General features: G+C 38.8%; 2 protein-coding genes across 2 annotated transcripts; both read left to right on the top strand.

The window, feature by feature from the left end:
* Window positions 1-100: 100 nt before the first annotated feature.
* b3gat3 (beta-1,3-glucuronyltransferase 3 (glucuronosyltransferase I)) lies at window positions 101-6825 on the top strand. The gene is made up of 8 exons (XM_022214912.2): window positions 101-283; window positions 671-778; window positions 1919-2099; window positions 2425-2608; window positions 2705-2866; window positions 2949-3035; window positions 4022-4225; window positions 5268-6825. Exons 2-8 carry the CDS (start codon window positions 685-687, stop codon window positions 5364-5366), a joined length of 1011 nt encoding a protein of 336 aa, XP_022070604.1. The 5' UTR covers window positions 101-283; window positions 671-684; the 3' UTR covers window positions 5367-6825.
* A 4981-nt stretch (window positions 6826-11806) lies between these two features.
* Window positions 11807-18052, top strand: sb:cb1058 (uncharacterized protein LOC394209 homolog). The gene is made up of 3 exons (XM_022214904.2): window positions 11807-11964; window positions 14250-14905; window positions 16884-18052. Exons 1-3 carry the CDS (start codon window positions 11850-11852, stop codon window positions 17034-17036), a joined length of 924 nt encoding a protein of 307 aa, XP_022070596.1. The 5' UTR covers window positions 11807-11849; the 3' UTR covers window positions 17037-18052.
* The last annotated feature ends 2646 nt before the right edge of the window (window positions 18053-20698 follow it).

Here is a 20698-nt window from a genome sequence, read left to right on the forward strand (position 1 = left end):
CCTGTTTCACTTTTCATATTGTAAAGCTCTTATATTTGTCTACATGAATTATTTTGGGGCTTTGTGGAATGTCGGCGCTTGCCCGTGTTGCGGGAGAGACTCTTTAACGCGCTGCACTGAAACCGGAAGTTGTTGGTACACTGCTGCAGAGAGATGTCCTAGCTGAGCCGAATGAATGGACGTCCTGATGCTGTGAGGTGCCTTTCACCACATCTGTCCAACATGACCTGAAGCTTCCAGCTCTTCGCTCCGCCGCTTCTGTCCGCAGATATTTCCGCCGCCGGTGAGTCCAGAGAGCCGCAAATTCGAGCTGCGTTCTGCCTGTCAGGCTAGCATAGCTTAGCTTACCCTGCTTCACCACCAAGTTTAACACACATTCCCACTACTCGACCTTCTCAGGAATACCGCAGGCAAACACATCCTCAGCTGTAATGTTTTTACTGTTAGCCTCTCGATAAATTAAAATGCAACGTTGCTGAATGATAGAGCTTTATCTCTTAGCTAGTTTTGCGAGCTAATTGTTGAGATTTTGCTCATATTTTCATGTAGTTTAGTTCTCCACTTCCAAGCAGCCTCGGGAGCATATATAGTAACTTCTGAAAGAAAAAAGAATACTCAAGAAAACCAGAGAGAGTAATATTTTCTGTGATATTTACTGTCGTCCTCCCAGCTGGTCAGGGTACCATGGCAACCAGGATGAAGCTGAAGCTGAAGACTGTTTTTGTGCTTTACTTCATGGTCTCCCTGCTGGGCCTCGTCTATGCACTGATGCAGCTCGGTAAGTAGTCTAAACACAGAAAAAGGCTCAAAGTGAGTTTCATTAACAGACAAGTCGCTGTAGGGCTGCGCAGAGTCGGAAAAACTACAGAAAGTTGCACTAAAAGTGTCAATTCACTGCATTTGTCGAGAAATACTCACTGTTTTTTGACATTAAAGAAATGAGACTGGCATTTAGTGCAAGTCTTCAGTTCAGAAATCATTGATGGATGTCTAAATTTTAGCAGCTGCATCAAAGCTTTAACTAAATCCTTGTTTTGGCATCTTAAGAACATGAAAAAGAAAGGAAGGAAGCGGATTTAAATGATTAAACGACTTAGTCATGTTGCTTCCTGTGAGCCAACAATTGTAAAACTACTGATAGAGTACCTGTTTTTGTTTATCATTGCTCTTTCTGTTGTTAAAGTATTTCTCCACAACTCACTAGGGCTGCTGAATTATTGTCAAAATGTATTGAAATCATGATTATTTATCATAATGATTTAATTGGTCATAGAGACAATTTCATATATATGTAAACACAGCACTGCTCTCACTTCCACATCATGCTACCTTTCTGAAAATGTACAAATCTGAATTAAGATAAGACTCAAAATAAAGTTCTCCTTCGCCAGACTTCAGTGCTTTCTAGAAGCAAAATATAAATAAAACCGTACCCAAAATATCTCTCTTTGCTCAACATCTGCTTATTAATTTTGAAATTTACCGAAGTTCCCTAAACGCCTCTCTTACAGGCTACAGTATGAATGAATGAATGCTTTTTTTTGGACATGTGAGAGAAAAAAAAGCCACAGAAACAAATCAAAATGTTCAAAACAACAACAAAACAAAGCACAAAAAAAATAACCCAACATATCCGAAAAGGAGCAGGACGGACCACAGGCTTATTTCCTCCTTCTCCATCTTGACCATCAGCCACTCAGTAGCCGTCTCCCGTAGTTATTTATGTACATATTTACAAACAAGATAGAAAATAAACAGTCTAAATAAACAAATATTGAATGATCAGTGATGTAGCTTTGTCAGTAGAAGCTTACTCGTCTGCTGTGCACAGAGAAGCCTCGAGCCTCCACTCACTCACTTCTCTTTTGCTTTTGTACCTTAAACTGCTCTTGTCTGTTTTGTCATCTCTGCTCTACAGGACAGCGCTGCGACTGCACCGACCATGACTTGCCCAAGGACCGAACCATATCTCGGCTGCGGGGGGAGCTGCACCGCCTCCAGGAGCAGATGAGGAAGTCCGAGGCGACGAAACAACCCCAGAAGCAGGCGGCCAAGCCCTCGATGCCCACCGTATTTGTCATCACTCCGACATACGCAAGGTCCTTTTCTCCGTTTCCTGCTTACTCCCCCATCGACCTTCATCTCCTCTTGTACTACAATGAAAAAACTCAAAGTCTTACCAAGTCTACTTGTCTTATTTTAGTTAAAATGTCTCATCCCACTTGATTTAAGATAAATTCACATAATAAGTGACATTTCAGCAATATGGAGGGACTTGTTTTAACCTTTGTGTTGTCCTGTGGGTCAAGATTGACCCATTTTATAGTTTGAAAATGTGGAAAACAAATTCTATTTTCACAGTGAAGCTTCTGATATGCACATTTTTTCCAGTCTAACATTGCTGTGATTTCTCTCCCGGTGCAGGTTGGTGCAGAAGGCTGAGCTGACTCGCCTGTCCCAGACCTTCCTCCATGTTCCTCAGCTCCACTGGATCGTGGTGGAGGATTCGCCGCACAAGACTCCTCTGGTGAGCGACCTCCTGATGAAGAGCGGCCTCACCTACACTCACCTACACATGCCCACCGCCAAGGACCGCAAACTACAGGAGGTAGGAGATTCACTGGAGCAGATTTAGTTTTCGCCGGCACGTCTGAATCAAACGCATATTTCTGTGGTTTGGTATTCAACGCTTTATCCACCTCAGAACGACCCCAGCTGGCTGAAACCTCGTGGAGTGGAGCAGAGGAACGAGGGTCTACGGTGGCTGAGAGAGGACAGAAGGGCTCAGCCGGGATCAGACAACCAGCAGGGAGTGGTTTACTTTGCTGACGATGACAACACATACAGCCTGCAGATATTTGAGGAGGTGGGTAATGGAGTGTGAACGTGTTTATTTATGTCTCTATTATTCCGAGAAGTGACACTAATGTCTCGTTGTCTCTTCTCAGATGAGGAATACCCAAAGAGTTTCCGTGTGGCCGGTGGGGCTGGTTGGAGGGATGAAATATGAGAGGCCTGTGGTCGAAGGAGGAAAGGTAGAGAGTCTGTGTTTTGAAAAAGGTTTTGGACAATTACTCAATAAAAATTAACAGATAAAAAGCTGACTACATATAGTTTGACTCCCCAGCAAAACAAATATTCGTGTAAGTAGTGATTTTCCAGAGCTTTTTCCCCACATCTGACTGTCTTACTCAGCTGAAATTACTCACTTTGGTGCTGCAGTCATTACAGCTGTGCAAACTCCTGGTGAGAAAACTAAAGGTGATCTAATCTGTGTCATATTTTGATCAATAAACATGATTATCTCTGTCACTAAAACTGACACCTGCTAGTCTTGTATCATAAATTCATTATTGCAACTAATATCTGTAGAAACTTTGATAGAATTAGTGTTTTTGTCTATCCAGAATCACTTTAACCCTCCTGTTGTCCTCATTTACGGGCACCAAAAAATATTGTTTCCTTGTCTGAAAAAAAATCCAAAAATTTAGCAAAAAAATTCCCCAAATTTCAGAAAATTTGCAAAACCTTCAGGAAGAAAATTCCAATAATTCCTTAAATGTTTCCCTTAAAAGTTTTTTTTTTAAATCCCCCAAATGTGGAGAGAAATTTCTTGTAAATATTTTCAAAAAATTAGTAAAAATCTTCCAAAAATACTCTAAAAATGTCTAAAGTGATTACATATATATCAGTAAAACTTCTAATATTTTCTTGAAGAACTTTCACATAAAAATCAACCAAAATCCAACGAAATTCGCTGGATTTTGGTTGATTTTTATGTGAAAGTTCTTAAGAAACGGTTTTAACATTTCTTTTTTTTTCCCACTGAAAAACGTGAAGATTTCCCAAAAATGTAGAAAATGTGGACATTAGAAGTTTCACTGTGAAAACATAAATATTTTTTGCACATTTTCAAACTTTAAAACGGGTCAATTTTGACCTGCAGAACGACACAAGGGTTAATTGAACTAGTTTCATTCTAAACTGTTGTAATCGTGTTTTTTTTGATGATCTGTTTCAGGTTGTTCGCTTCCATACCGGCTGGCGTCCGAGTCGCCCTTTCCCGATGGACATGGCCGGCTTCGCTGTGTCCCTCAAGTTGGTCCTGAACAATCCAGAGGCTTGTTTCGACGGAGAGGCGCCGATGGGCTTCTTGGAAAGCAGTTTCCTTCAGGGACTGGTGACAATGGACGAACTGGAACCCAAAGCGGACAACTGCACCAAAGTACGAGTTTGTCTGTGTGATAATGAGAAACATGTCGACCGAGGAAGGACCTGAGGGTCTAGTTTGTGTGTGTTTAAGGGGGAGCTTTTGTCTTTTATTCTAGTTAAAGATGAAGTCAGAAACTCTAGCCCAGAATGTTTTTGTCAGATTCTGTAAATATCTTATCACAGTCTGCTTTCTGTCTGCTCTGTTTGTGCTGGTTTTTGCACGAAACCTTTAAAAGTGGCTTATATTGATCCTCAACACACCATTCCAGCAAGTCCAGTGTATGTTTATGTAGGTTTTGAAGAAAGATAGAAGCTAATCTAAATATGCTAACTAGCTAAATATCAACAGTCTTTCTCAGAGTCACACACTTTAACAGGGATTCTGCAGCATTAAAAAGCATTAATAGTCATTAAACTTATTTTGTGAAAATTAATGCCTTGAATAGCATTAAAAATCATTGAATTTGATTCTCGGTGGCATTAAAAATTATTTCTGCAGTTTCCAAGAATAATATCTGACAATAGTAATATAATAATCAATAATTATAGTCTGTGATTCATCAGATATGTGCATCTACGTAAACATGTCGAAGCATTGCGATAATTGTTCCAGTCGGTTGGATAAAGTTGTCAAAAACTTTAAAGTCGTTTTTAAAGTCGCCGGGAGGTTGAACCAAAATGTGGATTTCGGAGAATGACTGCAGCCCGTGGGCGGTCAGGGGTGGTTTCCAGATTCAGAAATTTTAATATAGCATTAAAATGACATTAAAAAATATTGAATTTAACTGGCTGTTATCTGCAGAAGCCCCGCGAGAATGAGCAGTAAATGGTGTTGTAACCTTTTACTGAAATAACCAGCGTGTGGAGTTAACTGAACAGAAGTATTTCCTACGTAAACATCTGGCTTTCGGTGACGAGTAGATGAAGCAGTCTAAACCTGTGAATGCATTTACAGTAACAGGACACCAGAGTTTTGCTGTAGCGTGATTCTAAGCAAACGTGTTTGACTTTAATGGTGTTTATGGTGTTTCATTGTGTTTCTGTGTGATTTGTAGGTGCTGGTGTGGCACACGAGGACGGAGAAACCGAAGATGAAGAGGGAGGAGGCGCTGCAGGCTCAGGGACTGGGTTCAGACCCTGCTGTGGAGGTCTGAGGAACACACGCGCACACACACACACACACACACACACACACACACACACACACACACACACACACACACACACACACACACACACACACATGATGTAAAGCATACCCTGCTGTTTAATGCTGCATATGTATCCCTGCATTGTAAATACTGTAAAACAGGAATCTATCTGTTAGATGAGACATTTAAACTGACTGTTTCTCGTGTCTGCTAGTAAATGTGTCTATATGAAGTGAGTGCGTGTCGTCACAACTGTGCTGACGGTATGTTTTTGTTTTTTTTATTCGGTTTTAGTGAGTTTGATGTCTTTGTTCGGCGGATGAGTTTAAATACGACCAGAAGGGGGCGCCAGTTTTAAAATTTGTTCCACTGCTGGTACATTTTCGTTAAAAGATGGAGGGAGGAGGCGTCTTACTCCACACTTGTGTCATTTTTTTGTAGGATTTACTTGTTTACTCGTGCTCAGTGGAAATCCTGCAGTGTTAATCATTCCTGCTGGCGGTTAGATATTATTATGTCCGCGTTACACCGCGTCTGTTCCTTCAGTTTATCAGTGCAGAACGTCTTGTCTGATTTTTGATCAAGATTCAGTTGCAGCAGAGCACTTTATTCATGCATGGCTTCTGTTTTAGCGTGATAAGTCAACGTGTTCAGCCGTGTAGGTGCTTTTTGTTTCAGTCCAAAACCCTCACCGTCATCATCAAAGGCATGATAATAACCTCTATTCAAACTGTGTAATAAAAAATGTCAAGGTAATAGTATTGTGGAGCCGAGGTAGTGACACAGCAGCCACTAAACTAGAAACTAGCTGTCGCCCCGTCTTTATAATGCCCTCATACTCCTGTGTTACAGCCACAGCTAGCTCATTTAGCAACACCATACTGCAACACAGACAGAGAGTGGTTTCCACACCCAGAGTAGCTTTGGTGTTAAAGCTCAGAGCACAAATGCTGGTTCTCTGGTGTCAGAGCACCACAACAGCTAGTCCAAGCCAGCATTTTGTATGTTTATTAGTGTTAGCGATGCTTTTTAAAGCCCTAAACCAGGGAACAACACTACTGAAGCTCGTATAAATTCTTTATGCAATAAACAGATGCAGAAACCGCCCCCCATGTTACATTTTAACACTCTAGTGATCAAAATAAAACACTTGAATTTACCTTTTTGAGGCAGGAGATCCCTGGTATTTTACAGTAGCGGTATTTCTAAGCTGTATTTGAGGGAAAAAATACTTCGTATAAATTGAAGTACTCAAAGTGACGTTAAAGCTCAAACGAGTGCTCCTCAGCTACTGTTGTACGACACTGTAAAAACAGCTAGTGCCTGCTTAAGTGTGATTAGTGCCTGTAAGGAAGTTCTCTACTGGTGTATCATGTATTTATTACTGTAATATTGTTCTTTACATTGTACGATGTGATCCTGTCTGTCCCTGGCCTTGAAAATAAACAGAGATAATGTATCACACCGTTTGTCTTTGTGTCCCGTTCTTTTCAGGCTTCAGTCGGTTGTCTGTACATTGTGTTTTTAACTTTCTCTTTAAGTCTCAGCAGGAAAAAACAGAGGAATAGCTGATGTAATGCAGTAACTCAGCAGCTTCACAGACCATAATTTAGTCTCCTGCTTCGTCTCGGCTGCCAGTCTAAAGTTAGTCATTTCTGCCACTAGGGGTCTCTCAATCAACCAAAAGACCAAGTGTAATGACCTTGTGAAGCAGCGTGGCATCATGGGAGTTGTTGTCTTAACCCCCATGTCAGTGAAAATCTACTGTTTTGACAAGACAATACATTACAAAAATGAGACACAAAACGACGAAAAATGAGACGAACGACACGAAACAAAACAAAAAAGAGAAAAAATTTGAAAAAAGTTCCAAAACGACAAAAAATGGACACAAATAAGACAAAAAATGCCAAAAAAAAGAACAGAATGGCAAAAATAGATTTTAAAAAAACACAAGCGAGACAAAAAGGAAACCCAAAACGACAAAGCAACACATAAAGCTACAAATATAGCAAAACACAAAATGACAAAAAATAGATTAAAAACACAAGTGAGACAAGAAGGAAACACAAAACGACAAAAACATGAGACAAACAACAAAAAAACAAGACAATATATCAATAAATGAGACACAAAATGACAAAAGAGCAATCTAGTTTTTTACTTTAGGATGAAAACATCTTGTCATGGTCTAGAAATTATTTAAAATTTACAGTTTACAGACTTACAACCTGCAGTTAATGTTTTCTCTGCAATTTTTACACTTTGAGGATTTGATTGGACCCTCTGGAGGGCCGGTTTTGGCCTGCGGCCCGCATGTTTGACACCCCTGCACTAAATAATAAGTACAAGCCTCCATTAGAAAAATTTTAGTTCTCAGAAGATGGCCAGCCAGCAACAACTGATTCATCTTCCGGCCGTGTGTTGCTTTTATTCTTTTTACTTCATCAAAGTTCACAACCCAAACACTAAAACATCACCAAAATCATTTAGCCACTTAACTGTCTCCCTCTAAGCCACCGTTAGCTTAGTGCTACTAAGTGCAACAAGGTTGATTATTTCCTCTCATCCAAACTTCAATACTTTAACTTTTTATTTTCAGTCTGTACTGCTGCATGCCTTACCATACAGTTGGAACATGCTGCTTCATCATAACATTGTGTTGCTAATTTCTCTGTCTGCGTTGTGAAATCACCCGTCTGTACATTCTCAGAGGATCAAGCTTGTAACTCGAGTGAGACGCTGTGACGTATCTTTGACTGCGCAAAGGATTGTGGGTCAGAAGAGACAGAAATGCTGATATGCAAAATGAGACTGGAACTGTTGTTTAACTGATGTGCTGATAATGGAAAAATGTTGTAATATTTATAACAGGTCACACACATTTTATTTTATGTGGCATTTTAATGTAAATTTTCAATTAAGGCTAAAATTTCTATAAAGGTTAAAACTTTTTCTAACAGTAAAATATGGAATGAAGCACATTTTTTGCCTGTAAAATCAACAGCATCAATAGATTTGTTTACCGTTTTACTGTAATTTTACAGTAGTGTATTTTACTGTAAAAATAACTTCTTTTCTTTTTTTTACAGTGTCGTAGATCATATGCCATTAAAAAGCCCATTATAAGGCAACAAACACGTAGATTTTTAGTCTTGTGAGTGTACATTAATGAAAACATGCTATCATAACTCTGTTCCATCACTCCTAACACTTTGCCTTTCAAACAGAAACAGGACTTTGTTTCTCCTCTACTGTACATGAAATGAGGCCAGCTTGTGCTCCTTCTACTTCCTGTCCTCTCTCTACTTTCTCTTGCAACACCTTTTGGTCTCCAGCTTGTTCAAAAACTGCTGACTTGAAGCAGTTGAACTCTCACCAGCAGCACATCTGTTCTCCGTCTGAGTGTTTCAGGTGATGCATGCTAGTCGCCTGAGGCTGACTTAACACTGTCACTGTTTTCAGACTTGTCATACAGTAAGTCTGTGATTTTATTCTCTGTCTGCTCCTTCTTCACTCTGCAAATCTTTTAGGTTTTCCTGTCGACCTGATTTTCTGCAGATCCGCCACACCACCGTCTCATCAAACAAACAAACCCTGACTTGTCACTGCCTGACGATGACCATCATCGGTGATTACCCACTCGGGCGGAGATTCCTTAACTTCGACGCAGCTGAAGCGTTTACAGGCCTGTGTGATTGACAGCCATTACGCCCTCCATGCAAGGGATGGCCTCTCAGTGTCTATATATGGAGCGTATGGAGGTGTGAGCGTTTGAGATGAAGGTGAGTAAGAGGAGCTGAAGTCATAGATCTACTTGCACGCCATCTTTGATCCACAGTGATTCACTCAGACACATGTACAAGTGCACTGGAACACACACACACACCTGTAAACCAGACTACAAGTGACTCTTTAGTGCGGTTTCACTACAGTCTGTAACTTTTCAACAACTTTCTGCTACCTTGTCATGCTCTCAGTCATCTAAAATCACACTCCATTTAATGTGTATGTTTGTGTGTGGTTTCCTGATCTCAATGTGTCATCACGGTTGGACAATATGCATGTGCATTCATGTCCAAGAAGGTGTGAGTTCTGTATATCCTGACCTGAGGAAAACATAATTGCTCAACGCTCCCACTCCCTGTCCCACCCAAAGTCAGTGTTTACCGTCCAAACATTAGGACAGCATTCAGTGGCCGAACTAATTCATTTTATCTGTACACACAAGCATACTTTCCATTGGAACGTACCTGCTTATCAGTTCAAACTGTTAGACACGTTAGTGGACGTGAACGGGCATGAAAAAGAGACCAATTATCTTATTTCAGAGGCAGCAATTTTGAACTTTAAACCGAAATGTTTTATCTCAAAATTGTTTTCAATTTCACTCTTTAGACTGCATTAAATTACTCCAAATACCAGAACTTTAAGGATGTATTGTTTGGGTGGTGTAATTCTAGTACTTCTAGCAATTCTAGACTTTTTCTGTTGTGCTTTTAATGTCCTGTTTACACAGTTATTCATCTTAAAGTACCCTTTGGATTGATATATGTGACCGAATTTATGTTTTAAAATTAAAAAAACCTACATTTTTGATTATAGATGACTTCACGTTCATTTGTTACCAAGACTTTCATACATTTTACAGTGTAAAAATCAAATCAAGTAACATTTTAGTGGCCCCAACATGGTACCTTGAGGTACTCCGCAAGTGATTGGGACAGTAAAGGAGGACCTGTGTGCTAAGTTGGTAGCGAACCACTTGAAAATAGTGTCCTGGACACAAACCTGGACACTGAGATGGTTTAAAAGAATACAATGTGAAAAATGGTCATACTATTCTGCATTTTCTTGTCATTTATCAACCTTGTATGTGTTATTTTAGTAAGTTACCAGCAAGTTACCAGTCGAAATGTCTGCATATTGACCAGTGTTAGGTAGCTATTTATCCCTTTAATGGATACTCATTGAAATACTTTGAAATTCAAAATGTCAATCCTGGGGTGTTATTGGAAGACATAAGATTTTTTTTTAATTTTGTGGCATTTTTCAAAGTTTAATATTTTTATGTTGAATTTCAAGGTCAATGAAGTTACCATATATGATTCTTTGCCTGTTAGTGACAAAAAAAATCAACAAAAAAACATTCCAGGAAATGTATATATCATCACTTAGCACAACTACTCAACCATAAAATGTGAGTTTTGTCAACTATCCACAGTTAGTTTGGACCATAAATATGGAAGAAGACCGAGCAGCAAGTCTGTCTTTTTCCAACTTCGGAGAAAAGAGAAAATTTGATCCATTCCAATCCTCTGCTGATCGGTCAAATGCCATGATGTTATGTAGAGTGATCTTCACTGATAGACTGGGGGGAAACCAGAAGTTACTAAATATGATGACTTATCTGATGAAGGGTTCTTAGATGTATTCAATTGAAAAGTATTAAACAGTTGTAACATTAGTCTGAAATGAAGTAGGTCCATTGCAGCCAGTGTATGTAGGTAAATATCTAAACTACTTGACCACCCAAGTGTGTAGTTGCGTGTTTATGTCATGTGTGATTGAAAAATTGAACTTTGGCTGATCTATTGTTATCAGATTTTCATTATCTTCAAGTATCAAAACTGGATTGGTGTTAAAACTCCAGTTTTGGTCTTTCTGTGTTCCAGTTGGTTCCAACAGTGCAACAATGAACGAACGTGTAATTCCAGGACCATGAACCTTTAATTAGGAGAATAAAACTTCCACCTGTAAATCTAAAACCTCACACAGTAGTCGGATGATCGGCTCTTTTGGTCAGAGTTAAAGCCTGCAGGTATATTAACGACAGCTGAGGAGGTTCACGGTTAATGATTGACAGCCGACCTGGATGTGTGCACGTGTGTGTAGACATGTTCGGTGTGTGTTTGTGTTTCGCATTTTACTGTAGAGCTTTATCTCTTGGCCAGTGTGTGTTTAAATATGTGAGGAGGAGGTGTGTGTTTTTAAGTAGAAAGAGAGACAAAGAGTCCTTGATAGTGAGACTGCTTTCTATGTGTGTGTGTGTGTGTGTGTGTGTGTGTGTGTGTGTGTGTGTGTGTTCTTGTACTTGCTACATGGTGAGGACCATTTTCTACATTTAACTATCAAAGTGAGGACATTTTTACAAAGTGAGGACATTTTGGCCGGTCCTCACTTTGAAACAGCCATGTTTGAGGGTGAAGACTTGTTCTTAGAGAACAGGTATGAATTGAGGTTTGGTTAAGGTTAGGGTAAGGATTAAGTTTAGGCAATCAGTTGTGATGGTTAAGGTTAGGGTAAGGCTCTAGGAAATGCATTACGCCTATGGATGTCCTCACTAAGATAGAAGTACAAACATGTGTGTGTGTGTGTGTGTGTGTGTGTGTGTGTGTGTGTGTGTGTGTGTGTGTTCATGCTTTGGTGATGACAGAAGTGCAGGTCTGGGCAGGGTTAGTGTGTGACGTTGTGTGTTCTGGGAGTATGTTGAGCTCCCAGCAGCTCTCAGTCATTCACTCAGCTCTCAGTCACACTCGGAGGAGGTTTTGCTCAGCGATAACCACACAAAGAAGGAACAGAGACAGCAGCAAGACATCTGGTGAGACTCTTTTATCATATTAAATTCATGCATGTAACTAGTTGATATACATACAAGAAAGTTTCATGTGTCTCGGCATGACTTTCATTTAATTTATTTTTGTTCTTTTACCCCTGTCCTTGTTTATTATTCTCCACCTGCTTCCTGTTGCCTTATTTTTTAAAGTTCTTTCTGTTCACTTAAATGCATCATGGCTTTGTAATGTGAGCCACCAGCAGATTATGTCAGATTTTACCTCCTGTATTATCTGTACTTGATTGCACACATCTCTCAGACGTAGTTTATTACACTTTATTACAGCACAGATTGCAATTATCTTAATTACACTAAATTATTTTTTTGCTTTCTCGTAGCAGTACCTGTTACAACCACTGTTTAAACACAATTTAACTTCCATTTTGTCATTATTTCAGATTTTTGCTGCCACATTATCAGATTTTCACCACACAATTATAGCGGGTAAAATGTATATATTTTAAAAAATGAGAAGTCTGCCTTTCAAATTCATTTTAAGCTTTCTTTATTTTGTGTTTTGTCTGACTTCGGGCAAGTGAATTACGGTACACTGATAATACAACTTTAGGGAGTTAACTGTATTGTCTGCTGTTACTGTTGTTGGGAGTGTCAACTAGTTAGTTATAAATTCTGGATATGATGACATTAAAATGCAAAATAACACTTTGCTATTATGTTCTTACTGCACAACAGCGTACGGTACAGTTTTGGTTACAAAGTTCATATTTGAACTGTAATTTGTCAAAAAAAAGACACAAAACACATAATAAACAAAGTTAAAGATAAAAAAATAACATTATCAGGAATCAGTTTAACTGTGTAAAGGAAAAGGGATAACACTAGTATAGCGTATTACATAAATTTGCTAGCTCTCAGCATGCATGCTAACAAGCTAACTTATGTTTCAAGGATTTTTTTTTTAATATAAAACTAAATGTTCCCTTCTGGTATGAAAACTGTCTGCTTTTTTAAAAAAAAAAGAAATCTAAGAATTTGGGAAATAATTGTATTCTTTTGCTTGCTGTATGTCCAATGAGGCGATTAAGACAACTCAAATGATACTAAACCTGAAGCTACATCCAATGCTCGCTTAGCTTAGCTTAGCATATACTTAAAAACTGGGCAAACAGCTGTTGTGATGGGACTCAATAAAGTCAACACTTGCATTCAAAAAAATAGCCCCCAAATAACTTTAACCTGTTGTTTTTACAGTTTACATAAACAAGATCTAAGCTAAGCTAATTTGCTAATAGTCGTAGCCTCATAATTAGCATAAAGGCATGAGAGGGCTGTCGACTGTAGTTTGAGCTGCCCAAAGTGTTTATATTTCAAATATATTCCATAGTTTTTATTTGCAACAACAGTAAAATATATGAGCAGAAGCTAAATTAGCAGAAAGAATAATATTCATGTGTGTTTTTTTCCAAATGATTCTGTTTAAAATACAGATTCTGGCAGGAAAATTCAAATGTTTCTCAACAGGGCAGCGTTTGCGTCGACTTACTTCTTATGTAACTGAAGGTGAAAAGGTTTTGAAGGTTATTAATGAATCACAAACAGTAAATACTGCAGCTCTGTGTATTAAATCCTTTCATGGGTGATTTCACAGCAGGTGTTTTGTTGCTCGCTGCTGACATCATGATCCGCGGTGTCAAACCAGCATTTAACTTTAGCCTCTTCACATATTTATAGAAATCAGGGCTTTACAACACATCCTTTTATTGTTGTTTAGGATGAACTAGCAGTTAAAACGACAGTAACACTGATAGTCAGTCTGAAGTCATCGATTCTGGCAGCGATTCAACATCCAGCAGGTGAACTGAGTGTCAAAGTCTGACTCTGTGTGTGGATGTCTTTGTTTGTCCTCAGCTGTAAGAACACTGTGTCTTTGGTTTTGACATCCAGTTTTTATCACAATCCTGATAACGCTGACTTTGACCTCCAGCCTCAGCCAAAAACACACACATCCATGTATTTACACACACAGGGGCAAGGCAAAAGCAGAACTATATGTTTGAAAAAGTGTGACTGAAACATGAGAGTTAGTCATTTTCCTACTTGTACATGTCTTGTGATGCTTTGCGTGGCAGATTTGTTCCAAGCTTGTACCATCCACAGCAGATGATTCACACTGATAAAGCAGACAGACACATACCAGAGGCTCAGGAGCTGCTATGAACTGTATGAAAGGAGGGAATTTAAAGAATAAGGATGAGGGCAGGGTTATGTAAGGGGTTTAATCTGTAATCTCTCTTGCTTCTTCACTTTAGAGGTTAAAAAAAGAAGGAAAACAAAAGAGAAGATGGCAATTGGAAAGGACTCCAGGAAGAGCTCAGTCCGAAGCTCCATAAGGGCCCCCAAGTTTCTGGACAAATCCAGCGGCTTCTACGGTCGCCTCGATGAGCTTGACATGCCCACAGAGGGAAGAGGAGTGGAGGAGAACATGGTAGATGATAGCAGCAGAGTCGAAGTAACTGTGGTGCAGAATTCTGGGCCTGATGAGAGAGGAGAAGCCGAGGATTTCACCGAAGGCATGATGGAAGACGACGGCGAGACTCTCCTGGAAAGGAAGCCCAGCCGTCGCAGCAGCAGGTGGAGGAGAAGCTCCAGGAGGAAGCAGAAGGAGGGGAAGGCCGAGGAGGAACAGGCCAGAGACGAGAGGCCGAGCCTGGGCACGGAGAGTCTGGAGGTAGTGGTGGAAGCCAGGGTGCAGATGGAGATAGAGCTAGAGAAGCTGAAGAAGATGGAGGAGGAGAACGGGAAGGAGCCCACGCTTGTTCACTTCCCCGTCCGGGAGGAAGCCGACGATCAAGTCCTGATCCGAGACAAGAAGAGGGGAAGAGAAGAGGAGGGAGAGGAGGAGAGGAAGATGAGGAGGGAGCAGGAGGAAGGGATGAAGGTGGTGAAGAGGAAGAATTACCGCAAGGTAGTGAATCTTCTGTTGCTTGTGTTAAAGTATTCCAGAAACCTTTACTGCCTTTGACCTTGTGTTTCTCACATGTACATAAATTCCACATCAGGCCACGTGGTTAAACTTTTAGCCTCTCAAGGTTACATAACCAAATGTGGAGAGTTTGTGGAACAGAGGGGTAAAGTTCTCCGTCTACATCCTCCACATCGAGCAGACCGGGTTATTAATCACCATGGAAACTATCTTTTCACCTTAATAACTGACTGCCACCGGGGGCAAAGTACAGCAGCCATCGGTGCATGTCGCCAGCACATTAAGCAACGGGGTTGTGTTCCTTTACGTCACGTCTAATGACATGAAAAATTAAGCGGGAGCAGGTTTCACTTTTAGGCTTTTAGCAGCACAAAGTGGAAACCATGCAGGAACATCACCTGATTCATCCACACAGAGGTGACATTCCTGTGCCTCCTATCACGTCCTTTGATCAGTGGAACGAAGTAGAGCAGCGTAGACCCACCTGCTAAACCCACACCATAAAAACATTCCTCTGCTGCTAATCAGCCTCAGAGTCAAACCTCCTGTGAGATTAGAAGATAATTTCACCAAAGACGCTGCAGAACTTCAGTGTTGTAACCTAAATCTGTGTGCTACATTGAAAACTATCCTCCTGTAGCTGGTTCAGTGTTTCCTGAACGGCGTAAAGTTACCAGTTTCTATAGCAACAGGGGCAGGCGTTCCCGACCACTTTCCATTGACTGAAATTTTTTCTGGGTGGAATTTAGACAGTAAATAACACTTTACCAGTCTTTAATTTCCTGGGAATTTCCCGGCAAAGGTTTTGTGCCGCACACCGAGACAATAGCCAGTTCTCCACACAGCGAGCCGAATGAGAATCCAGAAATAAAAGTATAATTTACAAGGAAGTACACAGTAATAAACAAATGTTTTCTCGGATTTACATGGAGCCATTTCGACCTTTAACCGGCAGAATACACTGATGGGCTGCAACATTAAAACCGCCTGTCTCATGTTGTGTAGATCCACTTTGTGTCTCTAAAACAAAACAATAAAACAGGATGGACCTCTGAATGTGTCCTCTGATATCAGACACAAGATGTGAGCAACACATCCTTTTTAACTTAAGACCCAAATATAGAAAAAAAAATGAACACAAAAATGTAAAATAGAATAAAAAAGAAAAACAAACAAAAATATATAAACCCAAATGAGCAAAATAAAAACAAAAACAATTATGTGTGTATAAATATTTTAAGAATATGTAGAATATAATATATGTAGAAAAAAGGAGCAAAAAATGAATTAAATAAACCAAAAAATAAATGATATATAAAATTAAAAAAAATAAGACTGATGTTGTGCTTTTGCAGCTGTGTGTTTTACAGAGTTAAGTCCAGAAAGTTTTCGTGTGAGGCCAATCAAACTTATTTTCTAGCATGTTAAATAGATGGTTGATTTTTAATGAGACCCCAAAATGATTCAGTTTGGTCCTTAACAGATTCTGCACTGCTCATTTTTTCCCTTCTTTCAACAAAGCAACTTCAAGAACTGACCGTTCATTTGCTGCCTAATAAATCCCGCCTACTGTTGAGAAAATCTATGTACCTGACGCCACCTGGTATTTATTTAAACATTGTGGCTAAAGAGAGCAAATTAAACTCCAGAATTCAACAGGGAGAACCTGAGCAGAAATTATAGGAAGTTAATGCTTGGAGAAAATAGAGAAATGACCCTAAATCTCTGCGATATATCAAACACTTTAATTTAGGTCCTAAAACTGCATAATAACTACACATAGTTGTATTCATTCAGCAGCAGCCAACACAACAGACGCAGCTGCTTCCATCTTATCTTTACTTTTAATATCTCTACAAAACTGCTGATGCTGAATGACAGACACTGAATTCTCTATGTAGCAGCGATACTTCAGTCCTCATCATAGATTCTAACTGTGACCCTCTTTTTTTCCCATCAGGCCTTGGACCGAGCGCTTCGTCGCGGCTGGGAGGCCTTCATCACCAACCTCTACAGCGTCACGCTCACACCCGTGATGTCCTCCCCGTCCCCGACGTCCCCTTCGTCAAAAAACAAGCTTCAGCATAACTCTGTGCTGGCTGAGTTTCAGTAGGAAGACACGGACAATGAAAGCAAGCCCTTTTTTTTAGCATTCAGTACAATTAAACCAGGGTCATGCTGAGTTTTTTTCCTGCCACTGAACAGCGATGGACGATCCTGTCTGTGTGATGTTTGCCTTCAGTGTCTGAGTCCTGTGAGTTAGTTACTGAGTCTTAGTTACTCATTACTACTGCCTTATCACATGAGTTTGCACAAACACTGCAGGTTTCCACTTTTATTTAATAAGATGAGCTGCTGATGTTACAGTGAAGTCTACAGACTGGAAGAATCTGGTCTTTATGTGACTGAGTTAAGCAGCTTCTGATTTCAGATTTTAGTCAGAGGTGTAAATTAGCTTTACAAATTAGCTCATGTCCACTGTTAAGAGCTTGCAGTGCAATTAGCCTCCGCTTCCTTTGGGTTTACGTTATGAAACGAGTGTTGATCTGTAACCTGAATGAGTGGAAGATAGCCATGACTGATGAGTGGACTTTTGTTCTGGAGATATTCACATATCTGTGTGATAATCGCTGCTATTTATGGTGTAATCAGTCAAGGTTAATGACAGTCAGTGTTTAGATATTATGATCCACGTTGTCATGCACATTTGTATTCTAATATTTAAGGAGAGATTTCAGCATAAAACACAGATTTTAATTTTTACTTTTTGCCTATTGCGTAAGACTTACAAGTCACCCAGTACGGCTTGTTAGCGTCGTCCTCATGAGATCCCTGTGTTTGTTCTGGTGAAGGTTATTAAACCTGAAGGACTGAGCAGGAGAGTGTATGTATAAGTGTGTATTTGTACGAAAAAAGCTGAACGTGTTGTGGTTTCTAGCTATAAGTTAATATTTAATCCACCAGCAGGACCTAATGTACATTTTTCTGTATTTTTCTGTATGTATTCTGATTTTATAAAGAAGACCACAGCTGAAATTTCAAACCCTATTTAAGAACTATTCATGATTTACCTTTGTAGAAGTGAAAATGATAACATTTGGAATAAACTTGACGGAATTTTTAATGTAATCGTCTGTAAATGTGCTTTTTTTCTTCTTATCTCATGTGTACCTGGTAGTTGCTAAACGGATTTAAAACAAAAATTAATTGACTGTCTTAACCCTCCCATTGTCCTCATTTACAGGCACCAAAAATATTATTTCTTTGTCTGAAAAAAATCCAAAAAATTCAGCAAAAAATTCCACAAATTTTTGAAAATTTGCAAAACCTTCAGGAAGAAAATTCCAGTAATTCCTTAAAAGTTTTCCTCAAAAGTTTTGTTTAAAAAAAAAATCCCCCAATTGTGGCAAGAAAATTGTTGTAAATATTTTCAAAAAATGAGTAAAAATCTTCAAAAAAATCCTAAAAATATCTAAAGTGATTACATATATATTAGTAAAACTTCTAATATTTTCTTAAGAACATTCACATAAAAATCAACCAAAATCCAGCGAAATTGTGATTTTTTTTGTGAATGTTCTGAAAAAACATTTTTAATATTTCTTTTTTTCCACCAAAAAATGCTCAAAGATTTCCCCAAAATGTTGAAAATGTGGACATCAGAAGTTTTACTGTGAAATTTTTTATTTTTCTTCTCCACATTTTCCACATTCTGCTTTTTAATTAGCTGGAAGAAACATAAATGAAATGAAAACACCAGCATCCCATCATCTGGTGTCATAGCAACTGTTGCTGTGACACGTTTAACCAGTTAAAATGTTCAAATCAAGATAAAAGTGTAACCTGCTGAACTATATAACAGATAACTTTGAGAAAGACAGCGAATAGTTCGTCCAAGTATTATTTAACACAGCTGATCTTTGCACACTGACATTTCACTGGATCTGCTGTAAAAAGATTTATGGTTCAGTGTATTTATAGATGTCCACTTGAGGATATCACGGTAGTCAAAGCATTTCATAAAAGAATATATTGCCTTTATTATTATGATCAGTAGCAGTGATAATAGTGGTGACACGAGGCAACACACGTATTACAAACATCACGATAGTTCAAAGTCCAATTTTGTTGTAATTTCAACCATAAAAATTAAAGCTGAGGTGCAACTCTCTGTTTTCCCTCCTGATGAACTTCAGCACTGCTTGCAGGATAATAAACAGTTTTATTGTGAGACCAACACTGTTTCATAGTCTATGACATATGAGTGAAAAACGAAATAAAAACTACATCTTAAAAAGTCTGTTTATATATACAGTACAGTAATATTCAGAACTGCTGACTGAGTTTTATAACTGAATCAGAAAAGACAAACTGGCATTGACTTCACGAAAGGGAAAGTGGAGAGGCAAAGTCAACGTTAACAACAACAAATATGGATTCTAGCTGTAGTTTTGACACAAGAGAGATAAATGCATGCAAATGTGATGATAATTAAAAGCCGGCTAGCTGTCAAAGACCGCACAAACGAAATAATGGCTAATGCAAGAACTTCATTTGCAGTGTGACGAGTATTTAATGGAGAGCTGGGATGTGTCTGAGTGACTGACTGACATTTTGCTGTCACATATCAGGATATAACACAAGTTTCAAGTAGAAATTTCAGGTTCAATTCTATCAAAAATTCCTCCTGCAAGTTGTTCTTTAAACCCAAGTTATGATTAAACCCAAGCTGAAGTTTCATGACCTTTGTTTTTACAACAGCGCCACCTACTGAATTAGATGTTTACGTAGGTATGTGAATTATGGCTTCAAAGGGATATTCCACCCAAATAGTGCTTCGTTTCAGACTAATTAAAGGTTTATTCCATACAAATGCCAATTTCCTCAATTTGCTTTCCTGTTAAGAGTTGCATGTTGGTCAGTATGTCTGCTGAGTACAATCAGGTCATTTCTAAGTAAAATCAGGATAGAATTCTTTCATGAATAGATCTCAACCAGGTATTTTAAAGAAGAGAGGCAAGACAGCACCATCTCGTGAAGTGGATCGCTCAGGAAATGGTGTATTGAACTTGTACATGCCTCTCTCCTCTAAAATCTATAAATTCAATTCAGCCCTTTCAATTTGTTTGACATTTATAACCTATAAAGGCCATATATGAGGTTATTTTATCATTATTTCACCTGATAATAACCTTATGACCCTTAACATACAACTCTTTGCATCAAAGTTAAGTTATATTTCAGGGCAGAACTTTAACTGGAATGAGGCATGAGTTGTCAAACAGAAACTACTATCTGAGTAGTACATTTTAAGTACTTTAAGTTGGAGAATTAGGCCATCATCTAAATATCTCCATATGTATGTATCTTGTTTAGTATTATTATTATACATGTATATGTGGCATTTTAGACACAAAATGAGTAATTTAATGACAATCAAACTTATTATGTTATGATTTATTTGAGAGCTGCTCTCTCTATGTGCACCTTAGGTAGTTCGACAAAACTGTTTTCCTACTATCTATCAAAGTCACTTTAAAATCACTCAAATTCACTTTAAAACACCATGCATTGAAATGTGCAACTACTGTATATTGGATTTTTAAGTGCCTTTGGTATTCTATAGATTTTAAAATTAGAAGCGTTTTTTAAAAAAAAATAATATAGTATTGTACAGCAAGATTTTTCAGAATATATACTAACCTTGAGAGTTCATGATACTAACCTGCCTTTTGTTATTTTATGTTGCTGTACGTAAACTGCTGAACATTTATA

Source organism: Acanthochromis polyacanthus, chromosome 23 (genome assembly GCF_021347895.1).
Source record: "Acanthochromis polyacanthus isolate Apoly-LR-REF ecotype Palm Island chromosome 23, KAUST_Apoly_ChrSc, whole genome shotgun sequence".
Classification (NCBI taxonomy): Eukaryota; Metazoa; Chordata; class Actinopteri; family Pomacentridae; genus Acanthochromis; species Acanthochromis polyacanthus.